Raw genomic sequence first — 27,390 nt, 5'->3', positions numbered from 1 at the left:
TTTTTTGACACCTGGAGCTTATTTATAGGTGTGCATGCTCATATACTCACTCAGACCATCACCGTGCAGCTCGGAGTCCTTCAGAAGTTATTTAGATCCAACCGATTTTAGCCGCACTTAGCGGGGGCCACGGCAAGGGAGCTTCAGCGCAGGACATAATCTCTGCAAAATCGCTCATTTCGGCTATATTTTTTCATTCATCTCCAGCGTTATCACAAACACACTCCTCTTTTGTTGCCATAGGCGAACACTGTCCACAGGCGCACCACCAGTTTGCATTGAGTGGTGGACGTGCTCCTGTTTGTTGTTCTCGAGCCAGCTCTTCGTCTCTCTCCCTCTGCATCCTTCTTTCATGGAGCTCCTCGTCCGTGTACTCAGGCTCGAACCGGTAAGGACAACCGTCAAACGTTTGTTTACCAGGTCAGCTCTGGGTCAGCTGACCCACCTGAAGACGGTAGACGAGCTGACTTTATGATAACACTGGCTATGGATGAAAAAATATAGCCGAAATGAGCGATTTTGCAGAGATTATGTCCCGAGCTGAAGCTCCCTTGCCGTGGCCCCCACTGAGTGCGGCTAAAATCGGTTGGATCTAAATAACTTCTGAAGGACACCGAGCTGCACGGTGTTTGTCTGAGTGAGTATATGAGCATGCACACACCTATAAATAAGGTTCAGGTGTCAAAAAACAGGAGTTGCCCCTTAAGTCTAATTTTGAATACAAATATGGCCCTGAAGCAGGCAGTTTGGGTTTAAATTTAGCTTGTGGCATCTTTCCTGTCACTTCCTGCTCTCGCCCTGTTTCCTGCTCTATCCATTATCCTCTTAAAGGCGTAAAAGCCTAAAAAATACCTTTAAAATAAAGAAAGATCTAGAGCTGCGAGTCAAGAACTTTAACCACTGACTAGACTTATGGGTGTGTTAGTTGTGTTAACTGTTTCCCAGCATCACCTGTAAGTGTCACCAAAGGATCAACAGCTAGTGATGTACAGATCCATACTGAAAAATCAATACTTCCAGTGCTGTCTCTCTGTGCTCTAAAATCAATTCTCAAAGATTAACTCACATTGGCAAACAAGCCTAGATTAATTAAGGTAAAGTTCCCTAAAGAATTGATGGTTTAAAGTGGATTACAAACACCAGGTGTCATTAAATTGCACAGAACAATTGCAATAAAGGAGTCATGGTGAGTTAAGAAAGATTCATATTATAAAAGATAAAAAATCTATAAAATACATCCATTAACTAATTAATGTACAATCTGTATAATTTGTTTTAACTGTTGAATAAATAATTCAAAATGTGGATATAAACAAACTTGTGCAATTATTGTGGCATTTATTTGTTTCATCACATATTGTACTTGCAATTTGATTTAGTGGTATAATTAAAAAAGCATTAAAAGGTTCTTTCTTTTTAGATTTACCAGACACATAACATGTATTTAAACAATATATCGTAATTGGAATCGGATTGGTATTGGCGATACCAGCAAGATTTTTACTCAATATCAGATCGGGAAGGAAATTGGTGCTACTGAACATCACTATCAACAGCTGCAGAAACGTGAGGCACCGCTCATTTCCACAGTCATTTTACTTGATACATCTGAACTTTGCAGTGAAAAAGAGCGTACACCACGTTTTTGTGTGTACATAGTCTTTGTACATGAGGCCTCAGGTCTCTGCAGTATCTCCAGACTTTATCTACTCTTATCAAGTCATCAGCCACCACCAGGGTGTGGACTCCATGGGGGGTTTCCTGCAGAATATCCAGGCTGAAAATGCAGTTTGTTTGATAAGCATGAACTTTCAAAGAGGCGTCAAACTAGTGACAAGCTCAAACTTTGAGACACTTTTGTCCTCTGTGACTCAACTCTTAACTGAAACACAGAGGACTCAGACTCCAGATTTGAACTCAGACATCCACACCAGCCTATGAAACCTTTAAACTATCACATATTCAGGTCTGCAAGGAAAAAATAAATCTGCTGCTGATCTGGATGCTTTCACAGTGTCAGCTCTTGTTCTGACTCCGCCACTCGGTGAGGATGAGCAGGAACAGGGACAGCTCCTGAGTCAGTGGGGTGTCTCTGGAGGAAGAGCAGCTGAGTTGAGTTTTGTTAGGAGATAAGAGCAGAAAAGAGGTTCCTCCTACCTGTGAAGCCGTCCGGACACACACACTGATAAGAGTTGATCAGATCCTGACAGCTTCCACCGTACTGACACGGAGCAGACTCACACTCATTCACGTTGATGGAGCAGTTTTCACCTGCAAACGGAGCGTATCAAAGATTCATGTCTGTCTTCTTATCACGTCAGGGTGAGTTAAAGGCTCATAAAACTGTGAGAGACTTACCGGTGAATCCTGGCAGGCAGTGGCAGATGTATCCTGCTGCATCTTTGTAGCTGAAGTTGGCGTTGTTCAGTTCAGAGAGCGTCCAGAAGTTCATGAGCTCTGAGCGCTGGAAACATTCGCCGCCGTTCTCACAGGGCTGCTGCTCACACTCGTCTACATCCACCTGACAGTTCTCTCCCTCAAAACCTGGACACACACACAAAACACACACATATATGTACGTACATGCAGCGTACAGCAAATGTGACCCACAGTTTTGTTTGTACATGTCCTTTAACTTGGATTCTTTGTAAACCCTCAGAAGTCTACACAGACAGAGTCTCACTCATGATTATGAGAGCAAGAATCAGATCCAGACTGCTGACATCTGCATCTCCCTGTGTCACAGTGTGCTCATGCATCACTCTTTATAATTCATCCCAGCTCTGCAGGATTTACACTGAGACACGCTGCTGCTAAAGCTCAGCTAACTCCTCCTCTGACCAAAACAAAAGGTCACATCATCAGCTTCTGTGTGGGTTTCATAACCTGTTCAGTCACCCATAGGACAGAGGATGTCTGACTCTGAGCTGAGTGAGTTACAGCAGGTAGAGTCACAGCCTGATGTGGTTTACCTGGCCAGCAGAGGCAGGTGTACTCGTTGATCCCCTCCAGACACGTGGCTCCATGCTGACAGGGGTCAGACGCACATTCAGGGATGTCCTCCTCACAGTGGTCTCCCACGAAGCCTGTCCCCTCACAGTCACACAGGTAGCTGAAGCAGGAAACAGAAGAAAATCAGTGATTAAGTTGTTATTTCTCTGGAGATAAAGTGGAAAAGTAAATAAATTTACTAAATTTATTTTTGCAATAAACACATTACTGTTACATGACTGAGAAATGCACAAACATGTGCCCTACTCTTAGAAGGCCTGTCAGTCAGAAAATTAGATTGTATTTTGTTGACATTCTTAGATCCAAATGTCTGACTAACAGGCCTTCCCACACTGAGGTTGATAAAATTGGTGAAAAGTTTGTGTATGTGTGAGTGTTTTTTCAAAGAGTTGTGTGCTCACCTTAAAAACTCAAACACTGTCTCTATCGCAGCCCTATTCAATTAATAACCCCCCTCCCCAGGCCACATGTGGCCTTAAAGCAACCCTCGAGCAATTGCCAAGTGGTTGGGACTTAGATTCTGTGAGAAAAAAAAACTCTTTTTCTAACACTGGCAAGTTCAAAGATTCAAACATTATCACAAACACTGAATGCAATACTTATCATTACACAGAGATGGGAAATTTTAAATATTTTAGTTTAATACACCAACTGACTGCTTTGCCTCTCTATTATTATTATTATTATTATTATTATGATTATTATTATTATTATGATTATTATGAAATATTACCCTATGTCACCACTGTGTTGTTTTTCTTTTTTAAATATCACCTTTCAACCGTAGCTGCTATTTGCACATTTTTTGCTTTCAGTCAACATATCTAATTTAAGTTAATGTTGTACTTAATTTTTCTTTTAAAACTAGTAGAATGTAAATTATAGCTGGTGTATATACCTCTCACAATCTTTATTGTTGTATCTTGTTATAACTAGAGTGCTTATGTATATATATTTTGTTATTAAATATATATATATATAACATAACATTGAACTCCTGAAGAGACAGATTGACATCTGTACACTCCAGGAAACTCGACTCCTGTCATCAGGCTTACTGAGAGAAAGAGAATACACCTTCTTCTGGCAGGGGAAGCCCTCTGGCGAAACCAGAGAATACGGGGTTGGTTTTGCAGTCAAGAACACCTTACTGGGAGCCATAGTACCACCTGCAGGCGGCTCAGAGAGGATCTTATCCCTCTGCCTAAACACTACCATGGGACCTGTCCACCTGGTGAGTGTGTACGCGCCAACTCTTAGCTCCCCCCAAGAAATAAAGGACAAATTCTACTACGAGCTTGAGGTGACGGTAAAAAACATTCCCACACAAGGTCAGCTTTACCTCCTCGGTGACTTCAATGCAAGAGTTGGCGCAGACCATGACTACTGGCCATTTTGCTTGGGTCACCATGGAATTGGTAAAATGAACGAGAACGGGCAGCGTCTACTTGAGTTCTGTTCATATCACAACCTTTGTATCACCAACTCATACTTTCAGTCCAAACCCCATCACAAAGTCTCCTGGAGACACCCACGGTCTGGCCATTGGCACCAGCTGGACCTCAACATAACACGGCGCGCTGACCTCAGAAGCGTCCTCCAAACCCGCACCTTCCACAGTGCAGACTGTGACACAGATCACTCCCTTGTCTGCTGTAGAGTGAAACTGCAGACAAAAAACATCTACAGAGCCAAGCCAAAAGGACCCCCTTGTGTGGACAGCAGCAAATCAGCTGACACATCCAAAGCTGCTACCTTTATCATTGCCCTAGAGGAAGCCCTAGACCACCTACCCCAGTGCTGCTCTGCCCAGCAACACTGGGATGGCTTACGGGATACCATCCACAGTGTGGCCCTGATGGTTTTTGGCAAAAGGCTACGCAGGTCCAATGACTGGTTCGAAGCAAACACAGCCGTATTGGCACCGATCTTAGAACAAAAACGCATCGCCCTTACCAACTACAAATGCACGCCGAGTGACAAGACCCTCCATGCCCTGAGGGAAGCAAGAAAGAAACTGCAGCAAGCCTCACGTCGCTGTGCCAATAGCTATTGGCTACAGCTTTGCAGCAACATCCAATCAGCTGCTGACTCCGGTAACATCAAAGGCATGTATGATGGCATTAAAAAGGCTCTTGGACCATCACATCACATCACTGCTCCACTGAAATCGGCCTCGGGAGAAATTATCACTGACCGCCCTAAACAACTCAACCGCTGGGTGGAACACTATTCCGAGCTCTATGCAAGCGACAACACTGTCTCCGATGCAGCCCTCTGTCATGTAGAACGTCAACCAGTAATGGAAGTACTTGACACAGAACCAACAGTTGAGGAACTAAGCAAGGCTATGGACAGCTTAGCCTGTGGCAAAGCACCTGGTAATGATGGAATTGCATCCAAAATCTTAAAATGTGGGAAGCCTGCTCTCCTTGACCATCTCCATAAGCTCCTCTGTCTGTGCTGGAGTGAAGGTGCTGTCCCATAGGACATGAGGGATGCCACCATCATAACCCTGTATAAGAACAAGGGAGACAGGAGCGATTGCAACAACTACCGTGGTATCTCTCTTCTCGGCACTACTGGTAAACTCTTTGCCAGAGTTGTACTGAACAGACTCCAGGTTCTCGCTGAGAAAATATACCCAGAGTCGCAGGCAGGGTTCAGAGCCGGAAGATCTACTATTGACATGATCTTCTCTCTGAGGCAGCTGCAGGAGAAATGCAGAGAGCAGAGACAGCCACTCTACATAGCATTCATAGACCTAACCAAAGCTTTCGACCTTGTGAGCAGGAGTGGCCTCTTTCAACTGGTCGAACGGATAGCCTGCCCTCCCAAACTCCTCCGCATCCTTCAGTCCTTTTACACCGACATGCAAGGCACCATCCAGTTTGATGGGTCAACCTCAGACCCCTTCAAAATAAGTTGTGGTGTCAAGCAGGGATGCGTGCTAGCCCCCACCCTATTTGGGATCTTCTATTCACTTCTGCTGCGCCAAGCCTTTGGCAAATCAACTGAAGGAGTCTATCTTCACACAAGGACAGATGGCAACCTCTTCAATCCTGCCCGCCTGAAAGCAAAAACAAAGGTCAGGCCACTTGTCATCCGGGACATGCTGTTTGCTGATGATGCAGCGGTGGTAGCACACTCCCAGGAGCACCTGCAAACTCTAATGGACCAGTTCACCCAAGCATGCCATGACTTCAGCCTGACCATCAGTCTCAACAAAACCAAGACGATGGGACAGGGAACCGATGACCCACCCTCTATCACCATCAATAACTATACTCTGGAAGCTGTGAGCACCTTCACCTACCTTGGATCCACCATCACCTACAACCTGACACTCGACTCTGAACTCAGTGGACGCATAGGAAAAGCAGCCTCAACCTTCGGGAAGTTAACAGCAAGAGTATGGGACAATACCAAGCTCACAGTCCATACTAAGGTGCAGGTTTACAGAGCCTGCGTCATCAGCACTCTCCTGTATGGCAGTGAAACCTGGACCCTATATTCCCACCAGGAGCAGAGGCTAAGCAGCTTCTACCTCCGCTGCCTCAGACGTTTACCTGGAGGGACAGGATCACTAACCACACTAACCAGGCAGTCCTAGAGGAAGCACAGCTTCCCAGCATGCGCTCTATACTGAGGCAGAGACGACTCCACTGGCTGAGCCATGTCCGTCGGATGGACGACGGACGGTTGCCAAAGGACATCCTCTATGCGGAACTAAAATCCGGCAAGAGGCACACAGGACGTCCCCAGCTACGCTACAAGGACGTCTGTAAACAAGACCTCAAGACGTTCAACATCAGCCCCATCACCTGGGAAGATGTGGCACAGGACCGTCTCCAGTGGCAGCAGGCACTGCGCGGTGGACTGCTGAAGTCTGAAGACACTCTGGCTGAACACCAGGAAGCGAAGAGAGTAAAGAGAAAGAAATAACAGGGCACCACTACACCCCCAACATCTACGGGACCGACCTACACCTGTGACATCTGTGGCCGAGTCTGCCTCTCACGCATTGGCCTCCACAGCCACAGGAGACGCTGCCTTGACTCCTAACCCCGAGGCACAAGGGATCAATGGTCTCACGAGACTGCTGCTGTTAATTCAACAATTTCCTAGTTTGGGATCAATAAAGTAATTTGATTCTATTGAGGTTGAGACTCTCACTTGAGTCACATGTAAGTTGTGCATACAGAGACTTTAAGTTTGACTTGGACTGCTCAAAAGATTTGGAACTGGACTCTGATTAGTGTTTTGGGACTCGTGAATAATCATTATGTTTTTCTTCAGCGTACTTAGATTGAGGAAAATCATTTCATTTCATTTTCTGAACCGCTTATCCTGTTCATGGTTGCGGATAGCTGGAGCCTAACCCAGCTGTCATTGGGCGAGAGGCAGGGTACACCCTGGCCTGGTCACCAGTCAATCACAGGGCTGACACAGAGACAGACACCCATTCACTCACACACTCACACCTAAGGACAATTTAGAGTGTAGATTGAGAAAACTCTGACGAGCTTAATGTGAGTCCTTCCTTTTTTCCATGGTAACCATGGTAACCAGTTTATGCATTGGGTGTGTGCCTCGTGGCATTAAGTGGTATCACTTGTACATCGGATAACGACAATGGTGACCGGCGGCAGACCTGCAGCTGCTGCTGAACCATTTGTTACGTTTGTTTATAAAAACTCCAAACAGGACGGCACCAGCAAAAGGAGAGCTGACTGCAAAGTCTGCAGGAACCAGATCAAATGATGCCTGATCTACCACATCACACTTTATCAGGCCCCTGAAAACTCACCCGGATAAGATCAAATAACAAACAACTCAGTACTGACGCTGTATGCTAATAGATAGGAGTGATAATAACACAGTTAATGCTTTTCATAGATATAGCTGTGCAGTATTCTTAGTAGACTGGACAGCAACAGATGACAAAATCTCATAAGACTTTTTTTTTTTTTAGAGACTTGAGACTTGACTTAGACTTGCAACCCAAGGCTTGAGACTTGACCAAGTCTCTCCCCACAAAGACTTGGGACTTGCTGAGTGTGCTGGAAGCTGCTGAAAGAACTCGTGTTGTAGCAGAAGACGAGTTCACAGAAAGAAATGACACAGCCCAGCTTTGCATGTATGTCTGTCTTTCTGATGAAAAAGTATTCAAAGAGGAAATGCTTGGCTTATTGCCATCAGATGGACACACAACAGGTGAGACACTGTTCATGTTTGAGTAATGTGTGTGTGTGTGTGTCTGTGTGTAATCCTACCTGTTGACCCCGTCCATGCACCTGCCCTCGTTCAGACAGGGCATGCTGGCACATTCGTCGATGTTGACCTCGCAGTCTGTGCCCTGGAAGCCGGCCATGCACTCACAGGTGTACGCTGCCACGTGGTCTCGACAGGTGGCGCCGTTCTGACAGGGCTGCACCTCGCACTCATCGATCTCCACCTCACAGTTCATCCCTGCAGGAGACAGGGAGGACACAGGGAGGAGGGGAAGGATGGATGGGCAAAGGGCCAAGGTGTTAGAAAGGCCACACAACTCATTATCCCATCACAGGTACGGACGTGACCCATAACACTGCCTCTGCCAAGAGCTGGGCTGTGAATGGACAGCACTAACTCAGAGCAAAGCTCATTAAACACAGCCTGGAGGGCTCCTCGTACTCAGGCAGGGACTTACAGAGGTAAGAGCAACGTACGATCTGTCCTGAGCTGCTGATTAATAAAAAGGCATCAGAGACGCTTTCTCATATTTGACCTCTTTTTTCTCCTTCTGGTGAAAATTAAAACTTTTACAGCATCAAGAAAAAACATAACCCTGAAATACAAGCACAGGTTGTCACAATACTCCCACATGACGTCCTTTTTCTTCTGCAAAGCAGTGTGTAGTGTTATCTTCAGTGTGTTACCTTTGAATCCTGGGGCACAGTCACACCTGTAGTGGTCCACCTCGTCCAGACAGGTGCCATTGTTCTGACAGGGTCTGGAGGCACACTCGTTGATATCCAGGTCACAGTGGTAGCCCTGAAACCCGGGCACACAGAAACACTGGTAGCCGTTCACCCCGTCCTTACAGATGGCCCCGTTCTGACACGGCTCAGACCAACACTCGTCGATGTCCTCCTCGCAGTCCGTCCCCTGGTACCCAGCCGCACACTGACATCCATACCCCACGTCAGGGATGTCCTCACAGGTGCCCCCGTTCTGACATTTGTCCTCTGAGCAGACCGTCACGTTGTCCTGGCAGTTGTCCCCTCCCAGCCCCAGGGGGCAGTGACAGGAGAACCCACCCACTCTGCTGACACAGAGCGAGCGTTCACCTGTGCAGGGGCTGCTCTGGCATTGGTCCACGAGCTCAGTGCAGTTGAGTCCTGTGAAGCCTTCGGGGCAGAGGCAGGTGAACTCATCAGTCCCTGGGTTACTGGTACAGTTAGTACAAGGCGAAAGGATGCAGGCATCATACAGCTCTTCACAGGTTTTTCCCATGTACCACACGGGTCCTTTGGGACACAAACAAACATAGTCCCCCATGTGATCCAGACATGTGGCTCCATTTTTACAGGGAGAGGACAAACACTTGTCTGCTGCTGCTGTGCACTGGATGCCTGGAATCAGACAAAGATGGTGTTAAAAAGGTTAAAAAACGGTTTCATAAAAATATATATATCTTAAGATAAATTCTGCTTTGTTATGTTTAAAACAAAAAAAGAAAGTTTAGCACTTTAATGATCCAAACATTTTTCACTCTTTTTTAGTTTTTAGTGATTGTTTGTATAGTTATTTGATTGCTTTTAAAAACAGTAAAACTGTTATTTTCATGCTTAAACCACCATCAAGTTTTATGCCTTTGTCTATTTATGTACAGCACTTTGTTTCAGCTGTGGTTGTTTTTAAAGTGCCCTATATATAAGGTTGAGTTGAGTTTAAGAAAAAAATTGAAAATATCAAGAATAAAGTTTTATTATTAAAGCTGTGAAAGGAACAAAAATGTGATACCGTAAGGAGACATCATTTGACAAGGACAAAGTAGCACTATTAAAAAAACTATTTACACAAGAATGGGTCTTAAATCATGATAAATATCGTCTCAGCTAAAACTTAACCTTTCTGTTATTCTAAAGGGAAAACGTGGAGACATAAAGCAGCTTGTAAAATTACTCTTTTATTTAGGTTTTATAAAGATAATGTGTAAAAGTTATTGAAATCCTAAAATTCTGAGTCTACTTTCATAATAGACCTGTTTACTGTTTGTAGACAATTAGAGCAGCAGTGGTTGACAATGGTTTGTGAAGCTGCAAAAAAAGGTTTACAGTGATGTAAAACTGTGGTTTCCTGTGGATGACGGGCCTAAACCTTTTAAAATCATAGACTGTAAAATAAATGGACATCATCTTGCTCGACTCGAAGTGAGGTCACCACAAAAACTGCTCCCCCTAGTGGCTGGCTGCAGTATAGGTCAAGAAATCAGACTCTCCAGTCATTCCCAATGGGCTGTGGTCAAACTTAAAAAAATTAATACACCTCGTATTATTATTATTATTATTATTATTATTATTATTATTGTTGTGGTGATTTGAAGATATTATTTGGCTGCCTTGTATTCAAGTCCTCTTTTTTCTGAAAATTTTCGTTTTCATTAGTTATAAGAGGTTAAAAACAAGGTTTCATGTCACCTTCAACGATGATTGACAGCTGATGTTCTTGTATATGTTTTTGGAGATTGCAAAATATGTCGGGAGGTAAAGTCAAAAAGTGATTAGACTCTCGAGAGAAAAAAATATTATTTTTGTCACCCAGCTCCACTCAGATTCTCCCAGAATCCCTCACAGTCTCTACTGCGCAGACTCTGGCTGCACAACTGCTACCAATGGCTTCAAAACTGTGCAATGGTAAACGACGGAGCCACGCTGTCCACTCTCTATACAGTCTATGATTAAAATACATGCAGTTTTCCTGATATCAGTTACGTGTGGACATGGCGCAGTGTTCGCCGAACCAGAGACTGTCTTTGCCTCTCCATTTTCTTCATAGTCAGGTTTTTGGTTGTTGCTGCCTGCTTAGTGTTAAAAATTATGAACTTTTATTTGACAGACAGACATATTTGCCAGAACTGAGCAGAGTAAGCTGGTCCAAGGAGTGATGCCTCGCTGCGCCAGAGATGACTGCACCAGGTAACGTCTGCCTCTTTTTACCTGAGCTGGCAGCTGTAAACTATTACACCATGGGCAGCAGACGCCTGGAGGCCCAAGAAACAAATCTGATTGCAATCTGTTACACACTGACACAAACCAAAGTAAAAACTTGTGGTTAGTTTTACCCATGTACAACGAAACATTTAGCATTTACAGAAAACATTTAATAGCTCACAGCCACAGACATGGGCAGTGTTTCAGTGTAAAGTGTGACCCTGTTAGCTGGTGACTCAGCCAAATGCACAGCTCTAAGATGCCTTTAGTTTGTTTTACAGTATACAATCTAAGCAGTTTTACTTTTTACACTACAATAAATTTGTGAGGATTTTTTTTTAAATTCAAATTTCATCAACTGTTGTAGATTTTACAGCTACGACAAAGGTCACGATTACATTTAACTTTGTAACAGTCGTGATCCTGTCAGGGTCCAGAGATCTTGAATCCACGGTGGAGTATAGATCCTAACAACCAACCACAGAACAACTAGACATTTTTTTTCCTGCAGTTTAAACTCAAAGGTTACAAAACGCTATGAAGACAGTGGCTGTAAATGGCTCAATATTACAGTTTTTTTCATTAAGTATTTTGACACAAGTCACATAATCCCACAAATTTATCCTTATATCTGTTTTACCAGAGCCTTTGTGAGCCCCTCATACTCCACAGCAGGACACCTTTGTTTTAAGGTACTCTTCAATTTACTTTTGATAGTGACATGAAATGATCAAAACTTACTTTTTTCAATACCAAGGAAAATAGTACTCAGTATACTTTAAATAAACTCTTCTGTTCTTGGACAGATTATCCTGTGTAATTGTCATACTGTTGCCAGTTGATGTAAGAAAAGTTCAATTTTCAAAACTAATCATTTGACCTTCGACCCCACAGTTCAGGGCTGGCTCTAGTAACAAGATTCTTAAATGTCACAGGGTAAAAACGACAAATAATCTCACTTTTTATCTATCAGCTGCTGAGCTGTCCAGCTTTAACCTCCTGAAGCTGTCGTCCTCTGTCTTATCCACTGTGTAGTTTCTGCAGGTGGCTTTCTAGGTCAGTAGAGCACCTTGACCCCACTGACACTCACAGGTTAAGTCATCAGAGTCACCTGTTTGTATTTGCTGCAGTCTATCACACCTTTCAGACTATATGTGAGCTCTAATGTTTACCTGAACACAGCGAACAAACTGTAACTGAGAGATTTTAGATAAAGGTGTGTAGGTGAGGTTACCTGACACACCGTCCTCCTTCTAAGCTGAATTACCTCAGGGTCATACGGTGGGCTTCACATCACGCTGACCCTCAGAGGTGCTTAGGAAGCAATCCTGTGATGAAGACCCTCTGGACTTAAGGTCATGGCAGATGGTGTTAAAAGTAAACTTCTTACATGGCCGAGCTGGCAGCTGTCAGGGTTTTCAATGAAAGTGTCACTTCTTGTCGTCAGTTACTAGTTTATAACATAAAACATCAACTCGTGACTGTTATTTATACCACTTTTTTTTTCCATTTCTCTGTTAAACGATCACAGATATGGTTTCAGTGATGTTGTCCACAGAGTTATGAAGCCTGTTGACATCAGTCAGGACAGAAAAGCTGACTGATCCTGGCCTCGTTTAGTTATGATGTTAGCATCCTGGATGAGTCTGATGCTTGGATCCAAGCCAGGAATGTGCACTTTGAGCCGGGATGGTTTGAATGAGCTCATCAACTTCATTCAAACTATGAAAATTCATTCACACATTCACAGAAACTTCATTCAACCTTCAAAATAGTCCTCCAACTTGATCCCTGTATGTTTGGACATCTTATCATATATACTTTCTTCACAATGACCCTTCTCTTTGGAAAAACTGCTACCAAAACCACAAATTTTAGTCCATGTGTACAAAGAGGGAATCTAAAAAAATATTTCAAAAGACCAAGAGCAGATGCCTTTCTTAGAAAAGACCAATACAGCAGCCAGCCCCACAGAGTCCTATGTCTGGTCTTGGGAGACAGTCATGAATCTTAGCTCTTGCAGTCAGATTTTAGTCACACCCAAAAGCCTTGTAAAACCAGGACTAGTTCCCACATTACTGACCAGTACTGTCCCACTTTTTGGTACCCTCCTGTTGGGGTGCCAGATCTAAGCCCGGTACCAAGCTGTCCGGTTTAGATCAGTATGGTTTGGATCAGTTGGCTAGGCTAAGCCTGGTCCTGTTTGATTCCACAGCCAACCGTGCCCCCTTGTGGTAGACAGCGTGTAAGCCCGGACGCCGATAGCCGCATCGGTTACATGAAAGCATGACGCCAGAGCAGCGTGGCACAGTGTATCCTGCAAATAAATCCAGCTAAGAAGACAAACGTGACACAAACAAAGAGCAATGATGAAAGACATCCAGCAATTTGTCTTCTTTGTAATTTCCATGTAGCTCTTTGTTGCAAAGAACAATCAAGTTTTGTTTCAGTGAAGACTGTGTGACGCCAGGAGAAATACAGCAGCCACTGTTGCACGGTAAGTGACAATTCTTTCGACCAATCAACTGACTGCAGTGTTGTAGCTCCAACTTCTGAGATCAGATCTGTGTGGGCCACATTTCCACCAAGCAGACCGGTTCGGTTCGTCTCATTTTGTGCCGTTTCCACTGACTAATCCCGGGACAGATCCTCAAATAACCGAGACAAGCCATCCCACTTTTTGGGACCCTTCCATATGGGTGCCAGACTGAACCAATCTGCTCTCAGAAGGTGGAGCAACAACACTGCAGACTGTTGATTGGTCAAAAGAATCATCACTTACCCTCCGACAGCAGCTGTATTTCTCCTGGCGGCACACAGACTTCTCTGAAACAAAGCTTGATTGTTCTTTGTATCAAAGTGCTACATGACAATCACAGAGAGGACGAAATGCTGCATGTCTTCATCTATGCTCTTTGATGACTGTATCAGGTTTTTTTCACATCTTCTTTGTTGGATTTAATAGCTGGGTACACTGCTGCTCAACAGGCTCAACAGTACCAAACCGTGCCAAACCGTACTGAACCGAACTGGACTGCATGGTGGAAACGCGGTTTTAGTCTGGCACCCCAAAGGAAGGGTTCCAAAAAGTGGGATGGCTCGTCTTGGTTATTTGGGGATCTGTTCCAGGATTAGTCAGTGGAAACGCAACAAAATGCGCAACGAGCCGAGATGAACCAAACTGGAAACAGGGCTCTACTCACTCAACCCCAGAAGGTGGAGCTAGAAACACTGCAGTCCATTGATGGCCGAAAGAATTGTCACTTCCTGTGCGACAGCAGTGATAAAGATCAACACATAACCCTGCCACGTTTAAATCTCTGGACAACTTTGTGAAGATAACGCTTCTTTTGTTTGGAAAATGGCATCACAAAGCAGCATGAAACTGCTCAAAACAAACCTGTGTTGCATTTTCCTTCTTTGTTGGATTTATTAGCTGGGTAAACTGCGTCATCACACTGTTATGTAGCTGATGTGGCTATCAGCATCCAGCGTACACACCGCATGCCAAGAATGGCACTGTTGGCTGTGGAAACACAAACAGGATCAGGCTTTACCGATCTGACCTGTACCAAACTGAACTGATCCATACTTAAGATGAGTGGGGTGGAAACAGGGCTTAACTCTCCCTAAAAATGCAGAGTCTTCGTGCTGTTGGAAAATATCAACTTTGTGGATCAAAACTCTCGCTCCTTGGTGAGGAAATTATCGACAACATCAGTATAGTGATGTGTTTCTATCCTCTTTGTATCACCTCCTTTCCCTCTGCCTCCTCTTTAACACTTTCACTTCCTCTGACAAACAGTTGCTCTCGTTTCCTTCCTCTGCTCTAACACAGAGCCCTCCTCTCACACCTCTCCTCACAGCGTTGAGAGCTCTCCCAACCTGGGGGATAATGTTTGTTTGTTTCCTCAGTTTTCATGTGAATGCTGGTGACAGGTCCTAGCTAGGAAGAAATGCAGTGAAGGCGATTCAACAAAATGAAATCTTTACCTGTTAGGGTCTGTTTGTGAAAACTGTAAGCTTTTAAAACTGACTCTGCTTTCATTCATACTTTGCTCCAAACAAGACCAACTTCTGTCTAGATTTTGTCTGTAGTTGCATTTCCACTACACATACAATTGCTCAAAACCTAAATACTGCAGTTAAAATTGGTCATGAAAACCCCCAAATTTTGAAAAAAACTCTCAAATTTTGATCAAAAGTTTTTATACTTCCTGCAGTCTCTGGTACGTATCCACTGCCACACATTTAATGTGTTCTTCCTGTCTCTTCTGAGCTGGTGTGGTCATGGCCAACAGTGACCAGTGAATAAAAGCACAAACCTCTGCCTTTGACTGTTGACAACATCAGACACAACAGTAACACCCATCAAATGACAGTTCAGCTCCTTAAATGTTTGGGGTATCCATGGTTACAGATCTCCTTCCTTCTTCTGCAAATTGAACGTCACAGGGTGAGATTTTACTCAAGTTGTGGGCAAATCTAGTCATAATGAGAACAACTTGGATGACTCTCTGTACTTGGATGAAACTTCAGAAATATCACTTTTATTCTGCGAAAAACTGTAATGAAACACACTTGGTAACTGCAAGTGCAGCCCTTTAAGGTCCCAAGAGCACATGGTAAATACTGTTTGTCGTTGGTTTTGCACCTTTGAATTTATTGATTTATTTAATGCAGAATGTGAGATTTCTGTAGACCCAAAAGTTCTTTTAAGTCTGGTATTAAAATAGAATTCCAACACCGCAAGAAAAGTTCTGCACCATTAAAGAGGGGTATTGCAGAGACCTGCACTGGGTACCCGACAGGTACCCACAAAAACAGCTGATTTGCGGGTGGGTTTTTTTTCCCGGGTTCGGATCTGGGTGGAAAAAATAACATGCGGGTCGGGTCGCGGGTTTTAGTTTGACACGTCAAAATTAATATAAAACAATAATAAATACAATAAAATAAAAATGTAAGTAAGTTGTAAATTGGTTGTACCTGCTGAGCGTTGCTTAAGTCTGGACAGAAAGTAAGTCTACTATTACACACGTAAAGGTCTTTTAAGAGATTAAAAGTTTAAAAGCATTAAACGTGAAAAAAATGAGTGATTTTACGGATCGTGTTTCAACGAGTCGGATCGGGTTGCGGAGCTAATGGGGCTGATGCGCGGGTTTGCGTTTCAGGGGGTGTGTTTGTACGTCCCCGGGTCAGGGCAGGGCGGATCTTGAAAATTGGACCCGTGCAGGACTCTGGGGTATTGTGCCCTTTTTTTTTTTTTTTCTTCAAATCATTTTTTCTGTTCTTGTCATACTCCGCAGTAGCTTTGTATGATTAACAGCTCAAAAAAATGTTTTTCTCACCCTAATGTTTCAGAAATCATTTTTTTCAGCCTCTGTCTGAAATGCTTTGTTATAGCTGAGGTCTCTTTAAGGCTCTCTACTCAATAAACCCTCTGCCCTCTGATTGGCCAGAAGGACTGAACGATCTCTAAAATAATATCAAAAATATAAAAATCTCACTGAACTCTCATCAGGGACAAAACACAAACTGAAGCTCTGAAATATAAACAACAACATAGTTTTGGCTCAACTACTACGTGTGTTTTAATTGCACCCTTTGCAATTTGAAAACTGCGTTCTATTACATTGTGATGACAGTTCAAATTCAATAAATTGTTCATCCCTGTTGGCCAGCCCTCTGGAGGCCTGTCTGAGGTGGAGTTATGGGGAGATCTTAGTGTTTGAGGCCCCTCTAGTATGCCATGAACCAGTTTGGAGATCCTTATGTGATGATGTCATCATCTGAGCTAGTCTCATTGGGATCTCATGCTCATTGAAGAACGGGGTGTTTTGATCATTTACAGACAGATACAGTATCAAGCCCCTCAAGCATGTAATGGCAAATTTTTCAGCATTCCTTTTCCTCAGAGAGAGAAGTTTATACAGTCACAGAGATACTTTCTATTTCAGATCTTCCCTGCAGTGAGTAAAACCTACAGAATGTGATAACCAACCCAGATTTAACGGGAAAGGTGAAATGTTTTCTGCTTCTCGCTCCTTATCTCAGCTGAGGTTTCACTCTGAGGTGTCATTTCCTCCGTCTTACATCACGTTTTTAAATTCCTCCATCTGCTCACTCTGACATTCAGTGAGATCATCTTCAACTCCTTTTTCTTTTTCTTCTGTTTGCCCTCAGCCCTGATCTCACCCTGGACCTGCTCAGCTCCGTCAGGACCGCTAACGTTAGCCAGCACTATCTCTTTAACCCTGATGAAGAAGGGGGAGTGGAGACAGCGGGGGTCTCTTCACTCCTCACCCCTCCATCTAAACCCAATCAACCCCTCACACATTCCAGGGAGCTGATAACGGCCCCTCCTCCTCCTCACAGAGCACCCCCACTCATCCCGGAGCAGCACATAGATCATGGTTATGGTCCTGAGGAGCGGACACCCTGACACCGCCTGGTACCAGCAGTAACACTGAGCAGAGATGATGACTGTTGGCAGGTAAGAGGATGGAAGGATCAGACCTCTCCAGAGACCTCAGGGTCCGCTCAGAAGGTTCAGTCTGAAGGGAGACTATCACTGATCCTTCAGGTGGGGAGCAGGCAGTCTGTTCACATGCTGAGCTGTTGCTACATCAGTCATAATACTTATTTCAAGAAGTGTTTCTTTAAAGATTTAACTCGTTTTGTCTCAACAAGCAACAGAAAACATGTTAAAGTAAAACACAGGGACGACTGATGAAGTGTGATGAGCAGGTAACGTCACAGTTTGTGCAAAGCGAAACATACACCATGTTAGGAAGACAGTGATTCTGAACCACAGATAATACTAGATCCATATCCTGGTGCAGTTTGGCTCTGTTGTACGTCAACATTCACCAGCTGCACTTTCAGGACGTAGAGTCATGTAAATAAGGTAACAACTTAAAGAGGGAGTATGGTTCTTTCCCATGTTTTAAACATGGATATCAAGTCACAACGTTTAATGTTCATACTAAAGGGCTACAGGTTTTCAAACCTCTCCATATTCATATGTTGTAAAAAAAAAAAAAAGGGGGGGGGGGCACCAACAGCAAAAAGGGTTACCTGGTTTGCCACTTGCAGCTGAGTGGTATATGCCGGTTCCCTAGTGGCATATTCCAGTTTGAAAAGTGGAATAACAGCTCCATCATTGTTATGCAACTTGTTTAGTTTTCTAACACCTGGTGCTGCTCTAAAAAGGCATGCCTCTATCAGAGTGTTGTACTTTGTTTTTACTGACTGTTTATGACTTTAGTTGTCTTTAACAAGAATGGCTTAAAAAAAATAGATAAGATAAAAACTTTGATTTAATGGTAAACACATGCGTACAGCAGGTGGCCAAGCTGGGCTAATGCTAACAAAGCTAGTTGTGTGACCCCAATCAACTGCTTACTGCAATATTGATAATAGACTAAAAAGTTATGATTGCGTGCACATTTTGACAACAGAAGTGCTGCAGAGTACAATGTTGGTGAAGCATTGGTGAACATTGTTTTACCTAAATGACAACAATTTGACAGATAGTAAATTACTCAAAGCCTCCAGAGAAATCACTGAGTGGATGGAAAACAGACACTTAGTGGACAGACGTTTTTACTGGAGAAATCCAGGCCTCTACCACAGAGAAGAGTTTCAATTGACTTGATGCTTGGACACTGCACTGTAAAATATAAAGACATGGACCTGTGCCAATAAATACGAAACCCTACCGAATCAAAGATGAGCACACTGACCATTAAGACAGGGGTCAAAATAAAGGAGCCAGTTAGAGAACCGCACCAAATACTGTATATTCGATTTTTAAAGGTTTTGTATTTTGAAATTACTAATAGGTCTGGTTAATAGTTTGATAATATACTGTAGTGTCACTTTGAGCATAAATCCAGCAGTTGATATTTTGCTAAGATGGGGTCAAACCTGGTCGATTCATGTTGAGAAAAAAGACACATGTAATAAAGCCGCAGACGCTGTTGGTGTTCCAGTGTAAAGTGTGTCCCTGTTAACGAGTGACTGTCAGATGACAGTTACCTACATGCTTGACTGATGGTAAACAGTTAGCACGGTCACTCTTTGCTTCAAAACACCGGTTGCTCTGTAACGGTCAAAACTCAATAGAAGTTGACTCCATGGAGCAGTATCATTTCTGACAACCGACTACAGAACAACAAGACATTTTTATGCTGATTACTCTTTGAATTTAGAGTTTAAAGAACACTTACTCGTCTGAATGAATGGAGCTAAACACTGCTAATCTGTCCCCTATTTCTGATGACACTGACTGTAAATTGGTCAATAGGCTGCAACTTACACTATACAAGAAAAGACAACCAAGGCAAAGGTTTGGCCGTAAGAATGTTCACTGTTTCCTCTGACACAAACACAAAAACAAAACCGAAAGCCACATAATACTTGTGTTTGTTTGTGTTTGCTAAAATTATATTGCCATTAAAACAAAACACAAGAGTCAGAAAACAGAATAACCCAGTTCCAGACAAGTGGTTTACTGGTATGCCAGTTTAAAAACTCCAATAGGGACTGATATACTTCACTCAGCCACAAGTGGTACACCAGATTCTGATTTTTAGCTCTGGCTGTCATTTTTTTTATTATTATTATTCTTTTTTACTAGTTATGATGTTTCATTGGCTGAGCTCTGTCATGCTGCAGGATCTTAAATGTATAAATTCTGACCATTTCCTGCAAAAGGCTCACTAGTTTTGAAACTTATCAGCTTTTCTGCAGTGAAAAAGAGAGGCAGAGGCTGACCGGACACAGATCTGGTGGAATCAGGCTGAATGATGACCACCTGCCATCGCTTTGCACCTCTGACATGCTGCAGCACCTGGTAGATGTTAAAGAGTGGTCCCACAGGTAGTTATTGCATTGAGTCTTACATATCAAGTTGAATAGCAACCTCCTTATTCTGCTGTTAGAAAAATGTCATGTTTACATGCCAGCTGCTGGTGTCTACATCACTTGATGACTGATTTATAAGTTTAGAAAATGTCCAGAGCAAAGTTGATGTAAAAAGACAAACTTTTCTTTTTTTTAATTTCCAAAGCCTCCATAAGAAAAACTGACACCAGAGATCATCTCTGAGCAGAGCTGAGCATGAATAAGATCATGTTGACATGCAAACCACAGTCCAAAGCTGTCTGAGTTTAGAGTTTATTGTCCTTCTTTTTCTATGTGGAAAGACATTAAGTGTATTTTCAAACGACTCGATAAGTCAGACACGTCTTCAGTGAGACAGGATCTCTTTCCTCAGTGGCAGGTGTAAGAGCCAGAGCGGACAGTGAGACAAAGCGTTTACTCGGACTCACGCAAACAGCCTGACAGAGTGTCCACAGAGACGCGCTGCAGGGCAGAGGAAGCAGCAGCGCCATGAATCACAGCAGAAAGAGAAGCCCCTGGCTAACGCACAAGTCCAGCTCTGAGGAATTTTATTGAATCACCACAAGGGTCTGGCAGCTCCTCCGGGCTCAGCTTTGTGCTCCGTGGGCCCCACAGCAGGTGGCTGCTCAGCTTTATAGCAAAAAAATGCACAAATCCTCCCTGAATCAGTCACAGTTGCACACTGAGTCACAGACATGCATCCTTTTGTGTCCTGTGTGAGCCGCTGCAGAGGCTGCGTCACTTTCAGGAACAAGTGTCTTTAGGCACGAAACCCCCCCTGCCCCCCAACAGAAACCCTATGAAACAAAACAAGTTCTCCTTCTGTCCTGAAGAATAGAAACAAGTTTAAACTAAACTCTGTTGTTTAACCTCAGAAACAGAGGAAAAGTTCATTTCTTGGTTTTCCCTAACAGGCTAGCTGTTTGAACACTTATTTCATCAAACATAGCTGAAATCTTTCAAGAGTTGTTTATTTCTTGGCTTTTTTTTTAATTCCCTTGTTCAGAGTGTGTATTCTCCAAGGGACGACCTCTGGCTGTCAGAGGTGAGGCCACTGCCTAAGAAGCACTAAAAACTGTTTAGTCCATATATGGACATGGCTGACCTGTAGCCACCTCCTTGTTACCTCATCCTAACCTGAACAAAGACAAACTGAGTCTTCATTTCAACTATGGCGCTGACGACAATCAGGCCATGGAACGCTGCATCAGCAACCACACAATGACATCACTGCAACTACTTCGATGTACTCCACAGTCCATGGCATTGCCAAGCTCTCTTAAGGTGGTGAATTCATCAAGATGTTATTTCTCTTCTCTGTTGCTTTGAGGCACCACACCCTCTTCATTTGCTACCAAAGACCATGTTTTAGTGTAATTTAACTGGAAATTAAAGCTGTCACTCTTAACTGAACGTACTCACACTAAAACAAATACCCCAGATCTTTCTGTGTTGAAGCACACCATAAAAAAAAAAAAATTTCATCACTCTTACAAAAACGACCATTCAACCATCTGGTAGAGCGTTTTTTTAATCGCTATATTTCATCAACAGCGCCATCCCCCCTATATCTGGATGCAGGTGATGGCCTCTGTAGTTCCCTACAATCAGCGTCAGACACAAGTGTCTTTCTCTTCACTGATTTATTTGCAGCTTTTTTCACAAACACTCTGTGAAAACTTGTTGGCTGTGTGTTATCTACAGGAGGTCACAATCTTCACACCTTGTAATACGTAAGCACTGTCTCTTTCTCTCTTTGCTCCATTCAGTGCTGTAAAGCACAGGTTATTTCAAAATAAAAGCATCTTCTTCAAAATAAAACTGCATGAGGCTGACTGCAGAAAGACCAAAAATCACATACACACCCGGCCAAAAAAAAAAAAAAAGTACATGATTTAAAAGCCTATTCACAGCCTGGTTAAAAAAAGGTCTCCTTTCTGAATCACTAATTTCACTTTTGGCACACAATGGATTTATTTCTAACTCAGCAGTTTATAAGATATTAAGACCCCTAGTTCGCCCAATCAGAGGCACAGCTGAGCTCACATGACTGATGAGTACCCTGTAGCATACTTCCAATATGGCTGCACCAGCTGATTTCTCTTATGTCCGTTTACATGACAACATGACGCTAAAATGCAGTGAAAAAAAATCTGTGTTTACACGGATACTCTAAGGGACTGAAAACACTGTAGTAAGCATTGCCAGGCCTGTAGATGGTGCTATAACTGTCTTGTCCAGAAGCAGCTTTTGGTAGATCTCCACTGAAGCAGAGTATGGCCGATCATCTGGTGTATTGGTGAATACTAAGAGCAGAAGTGGAGCAACAGATGAACATTTTGTTAAAGACAGTCAGGAGATTCAGCAGATTCAGCAGCACAAGCACAACACGGTAGTTTGTGATGATCGTAACAACGGTACTCTTGGACTGTTGTATGCGCTCGCGCGAAGAGGAGTGTGACATCAGTGTTTCCACTGAAAAACGCCGGCTTACTGTTTACACGGCAACGGTGTCGGCAGTGTTTCAGAAAAATCCCACTCTGGAGGCTGGTTTCAAAAGTTTGCGCTTTAGGTTGGCTGAAACGCCGTTTCTGTGCGAACGCGGGGCTGAAATACAACAAAACTTTTGCATTTTACCCTAAAACCGATGTCGTGTAAACAGCCCCTTACTAAGAGGGTTAATTGAAGTTATATCTTTTCATGTCATATAACATATATATAACTATTGTATGTGCTACAGTGCAAAAAAAAATGAAATCTTATCAAGTATTTTTTGTTGTGTTTTCAGTAAAAATGGTTTCATCATACTCGATATGAGCCACGTTCAACTGATCAGTCTGGAAGAATGTCTTGTTTCAAGTTATTTAAAGACAAAAAATTAGGTCTCAATTGCTTAGAACAAGTAAAAAAAAATCTGCCTGTGGAATGAGAAAATTTTGCTTGAAACTAGAATAATGTCTTTATACAAGTAACTTGTTTCTTGTTCCATTGTCAGATTTTTATAAAACTTGTTGAGCAATTCAGACCTCATTTTTGTTTGAAACTTGAAACAAGACATTTTTCTGGACTGTAAAGCTTATAGTGAGAGCTGGATCAGGTCTGGACCAGGTCTTAGTGATGCTGCGAGAGTCTCAGACTGACACACTGAGCTCCTGTTTTCCTCTCTTATGTCTGTCACTACATACTTTAATGTTATTAACTTTCTGGGAGTCCCTGAGTGCTTTTGTCTCTCTGTTGAATCCTCTGGTTGTTGCTGTACCAGGTTCGGACCTGCTGATGTTTTTACAGAAGAATCTTGGAATAACATTTGTTGGGAACTGGGTCTGTATAAATGAAGTGTCAGCTTTTCTGGAACTAAGAGCAACAGGTCTCCTCCTCCTCACAATGTTTGTGATCTTTCTAGAATAAATCTTCCTTTATTAAAGCACAGCTCCACTGAGAGCCTGTTCCCTCATCTCTGTGTGAATCACCTGGAGATGACAGCTCTTTAAAGCTCCAAAGATGCTCTTTCTTCTTCACTGAAGCTGCTGTTGTCACTGAAGCTAGTGGTCTGCATCCTTTGGGCCCTTTTCCAATTAAAGCCCTGTCCTTTTTTCACCTCTCCCCTTTCTCTCAGAGTCCATCAGGACCGTCCTGTCCTGTGCCTTTCAGGAAGTCGTCCTTGAGTCATTAGCCGTCGTCTTTCCCCCTCATCCTCTGTCGTCTGTTTGCTCCTCTGTCTTTCAGAGCCAACAGTGCCAGGCCTCTTGCCATGCTCCTTCTTAATACCCATCAACCCCCTCCTCTCCATTCAAAGCCCAGACAAAAAAGCTGTGCAGCAGTGCAGCCGGACGCTAAGCTCGTTACCATGGAGATCCTTAACAATGCCACCAGCAGCCAATCCCTGCCTCCGCTCGGCCTCCGTTTAAAGCAGCCACAGACGCTCCACACAAACTGAGGTCGCGGGAAAAATGGGTCAACGGGGATTCATAAGGTGCAGGGGTCGAGCAAGACACACACACACACACACACACACACACACACACACACACACACACACACACACACACACACACACAGCAGGCACTTAGATCCTGTTTAATTAGTTCATTATCTGATGGGAATCAGGGAGATGTAAACACTAAAGTCAGGCTAAAGTGTGTGTAATACATTCATGATCTAAAAAAAAACACTGAAACTAAAGAATTATGAAGATTTGCTTTCCGTTTGAGTCATTTTTTTTTCATTGATAAAATCTAATAAATTAAAAAAGAAACACTATTGTGAATTTTGTTCTTTATTTTTTGCAACAACATTGCAGTTTATACCTTTTTAGAAGTTAACTCTTTTTTTGTTTGTTTGTTTTTTTTAAAATTTTATACTCAAATCTGATTTATTTGTTACTTATATACAATTATGTGAATGCAAAACCACATACTTGCTTGTATCGTCATGTAAGCAGAGTTATAATGCAAGGAAAAGTCTGCAACATGCTCATTTGCATGAAAGTTGCTGTTGTCAGTTTGTGACTTGTGCACTCATCACTTCACATTTTTAGGCAATTACTGAACTTTTTAAAAACGTTAAATTGTTTCATAATACTAAAGTTATTTAACATTCAAAGCTCTTACTCTGGATGCCTTTTGAACAGCATTACATTGCTATTTTGCACATCATTATTTTCAAAATAAAGTGCAGTCTGAGTCCCATATTTCTCTAATTTTGTTGAAAAACACTTATATTTTTACCTGAACGCAGCATCAAATTGGATTCCTTTGCTCTCCTGGAGGATTTTCATTCGTATACACAAAAAACCCTGAAATTTTATCAGTGTTTTTGTCTAGATTTCAGTAGAACATGTCCTTTTAGACTTAATATGAGCCATATTCACCTGACCAGTCCAGAAACAAAAAGTTTCAAGTTATTTAGACAAAAATTAGGTCTGAATTGCTTGAAATAAGTTTAAAAAATCTGCCAATGGAACAAGAGAAAAGTTACTTGTACTAAGACATTATTTTAGTCCATAAGCAGATTTTTTTACTTGTTAAAAGTGATTCAGACCTCATTTTTGTCTTTAGATAACTTTAAACAAAAAACTTTTTCTGGACTGACAAGATGAATGTGGCTTATATTAAGTATAACAAGACTTTTTTTTTTTTTTTTACTTGAAATAAGATTTTTGAAAAAAAACTTGATAGGATTTCAGTTTTTGTGCAGTGTACCTTTAAAATCAAACAAACTACAAAACTAAACCCACTCTGAGTCCACGTATCAACACATGTTCATGATGTTCACTCATGTTGTAAACAGGCTGCTCACACACTCCTCCTCATGTTTCTGAAGTGCGCATGGTGCACTCTTACCCAGTTTGAACATCATCATGGTGAGCAGCAGCGTCCTCTGATGTCTGGACCAAAGTCTCCCAAACTCCATCTTCAGGCAGTCAGATGAAGTTTACAGTCAGAGCCGAACAACGCTGTGAGTCCACGCAGCAGCAGCAGCAGCAGCAGCAGCACGCTGCGCTCCATCCACGCCGATCAAACTTATCCACTGAGAGGGAGCACCAGCACCTCCATGCCAGACCACTGGGACTCTGGGCTTGAGAGTGTGTGTGAGCGTGTGTTTTGGAGTGTGTGTGTGAGTGAGTGTGTGAGAGCCTCTGGGGACCAAGCAGAGTAAAGCAGAGTAATCACCCCAGCAGAGCGTGAGGGGGGTAAGACATGGGGTGGAGTGCTGGACTGGACTCTATGACCCTCTGTCACCTGAGTTAACATGCTTTATATGACAGTGTTTCCAAAAGTTTCTCTGTTCACACATTCATTTCAACACTAATGTCAGAAAAAAAAATCCTGTTTAAATAATGTAAAAAACATGCAATGCTAAAATCATTGTACATTGTAATCAAGATTTTTGTTGATGTGGTTTGTTGGTTTGTATGTTTTTTTGTGCTTGGACTCACAAGCATGCTCAGGTACAGCACTGAGGTCCAGAGTCCTCTTTCCAGATTGAAGTCATGTTTCATTACATTTGTGAATCAGGGACCCTGTTTAAATATATATATATATATATATATATATATATATATATATATATATATATATATATATATATATATATATATATATATATATATATATATATATATATAAACATCGTTATAATTATTAATAATGAAATTGCATAGAAATAAGTAAAACAATCTCATATCAATTTTCAAAATTCAAACATCAAATAAGCTTCATTTTCATTAAGGTTTTTTTTTTTATTATTTATTTATCTTTTGGAAGAAAACATGTTGCCAAAAACACTGTTCAAATTAAAGGATTGAAAAACAAATCAACAAGCAAAAACACATATTAAAAACAAAAAGAGAAATATCATCAATAAAAACAAATTAAATAATCATAAAATAAAAATAAAAGATACACTAACAATTACCTATATTTACATGAAAATAGATGAATTTTGTTATCTAAAAACACCTTATTAACTTTCTTTCACAGAAGCCGGTCCAGCTCTGGGACAAGCTGTCGCATATTGGACTGACAGCTGAACAGCAGTGCTCTCTTCACCCAGAATTTTCTGGATCTGTTCCTGAAAGTGTCTCTGTGGTTGTAGCTTTGCTTTGAGCCATGAGCCTGCCGTAACTTTATTTTTCTCTTCCTGTTGGAAAACATTTACCTGTTTGTCTTTTGATATTTGGAGATTCCAGTATTGTTATTAAAGAGTAACTATGATATGATTTTGCAATGAAAGGTAAAATTCTTGTTTAAAACCAATTTTTTCACAATGTTTGCTGCCTGCTAGCGTATATTAACAATTCCCTATGATAGCAATAAGATGGCGCTGTTTTTTCTATATGGTTTTTGGTCCATTGGGAGATGTATAACATGTTGAATATACTGAACATGGTGCGGTACAGTAATATGCATTTCTTTGTGTTTGAAGTTCTTCGGTCAAACTTTAAGCAGAAAATCCTGAATCTGATTTTTTGGGGAAAATTTTTATCCACCCGCTGAGCTAAGGTTCAGCTGATCTAGCATAATGTAAATAATCAACCATAAAATCATCAAGCATAAAGGCTAAGGATGTGAATGTATTGAACCATTTCTTATCAGTTCTTGACAGGAACTGGTTCTCGATACCCATCCCTACATTCACCTCAGAACTCGTAAAAGTAGACCTCAATGAATCTATTCACAGCTATATATCATAAATCTAATATTGAAACAATTGAGTATATGAAAACAGTTGAGGTCACTGCATTAATTCGTTATGCTATTGATGATGTGCA

The 27,390-nt window shown here is 42.2% G+C and overlaps 1 protein-coding gene across 1 annotated transcript in view; it reads right to left on the bottom strand.

Moving 5' to 3' along the window:
- Positions 1–25,663, bottom strand: part of LOC141790719 (protein crumbs homolog 2-like) — a 54,241-nt gene extending 28,578 nt beyond the window's left edge. The window contains exons 1-6 of the mRNA XM_074670774.1: positions 25,460–25,663; positions 8,934–9,629; positions 8,289–8,484; positions 2,973–3,112; positions 2,359–2,544; positions 2,158–2,271 (exon numbers count right to left, since the gene is read on the bottom strand). Of these exons, the coding sequence (XP_074526875.1) occupies positions 2,158–2,271; positions 2,359–2,544; positions 2,973–3,112; positions 8,289–8,484; positions 8,934–9,629; positions 25,460–25,529 (1,402 nt within the window). The 5' untranslated portion in view covers positions 25,530–25,663. The remainder of the gene's footprint in view (positions 1–2,157; positions 2,272–2,358; positions 2,545–2,972; positions 3,113–8,288; positions 8,485–8,933; positions 9,630–25,459) is intronic.
- Between the last annotated feature and the right edge of the window lie 1,727 nt (positions 25,664–27,390).

Source organism: Halichoeres trimaculatus, unplaced genomic scaffold (assembly GCF_033239565.1).
Source record: "Halichoeres trimaculatus isolate MK-OKI-2021-1 unplaced genomic scaffold, fHalTri1.1 fHalTri1_scaffold_5, whole genome shotgun sequence".
NCBI lineage: Eukaryota > Metazoa > Chordata > Actinopteri > Labriformes > Labridae > Halichoeres > Halichoeres trimaculatus.
The sequence above is the reverse complement of the archived record's forward strand: the minus strand, read 5'-3'. Positions and strand labels throughout refer to the sequence as shown.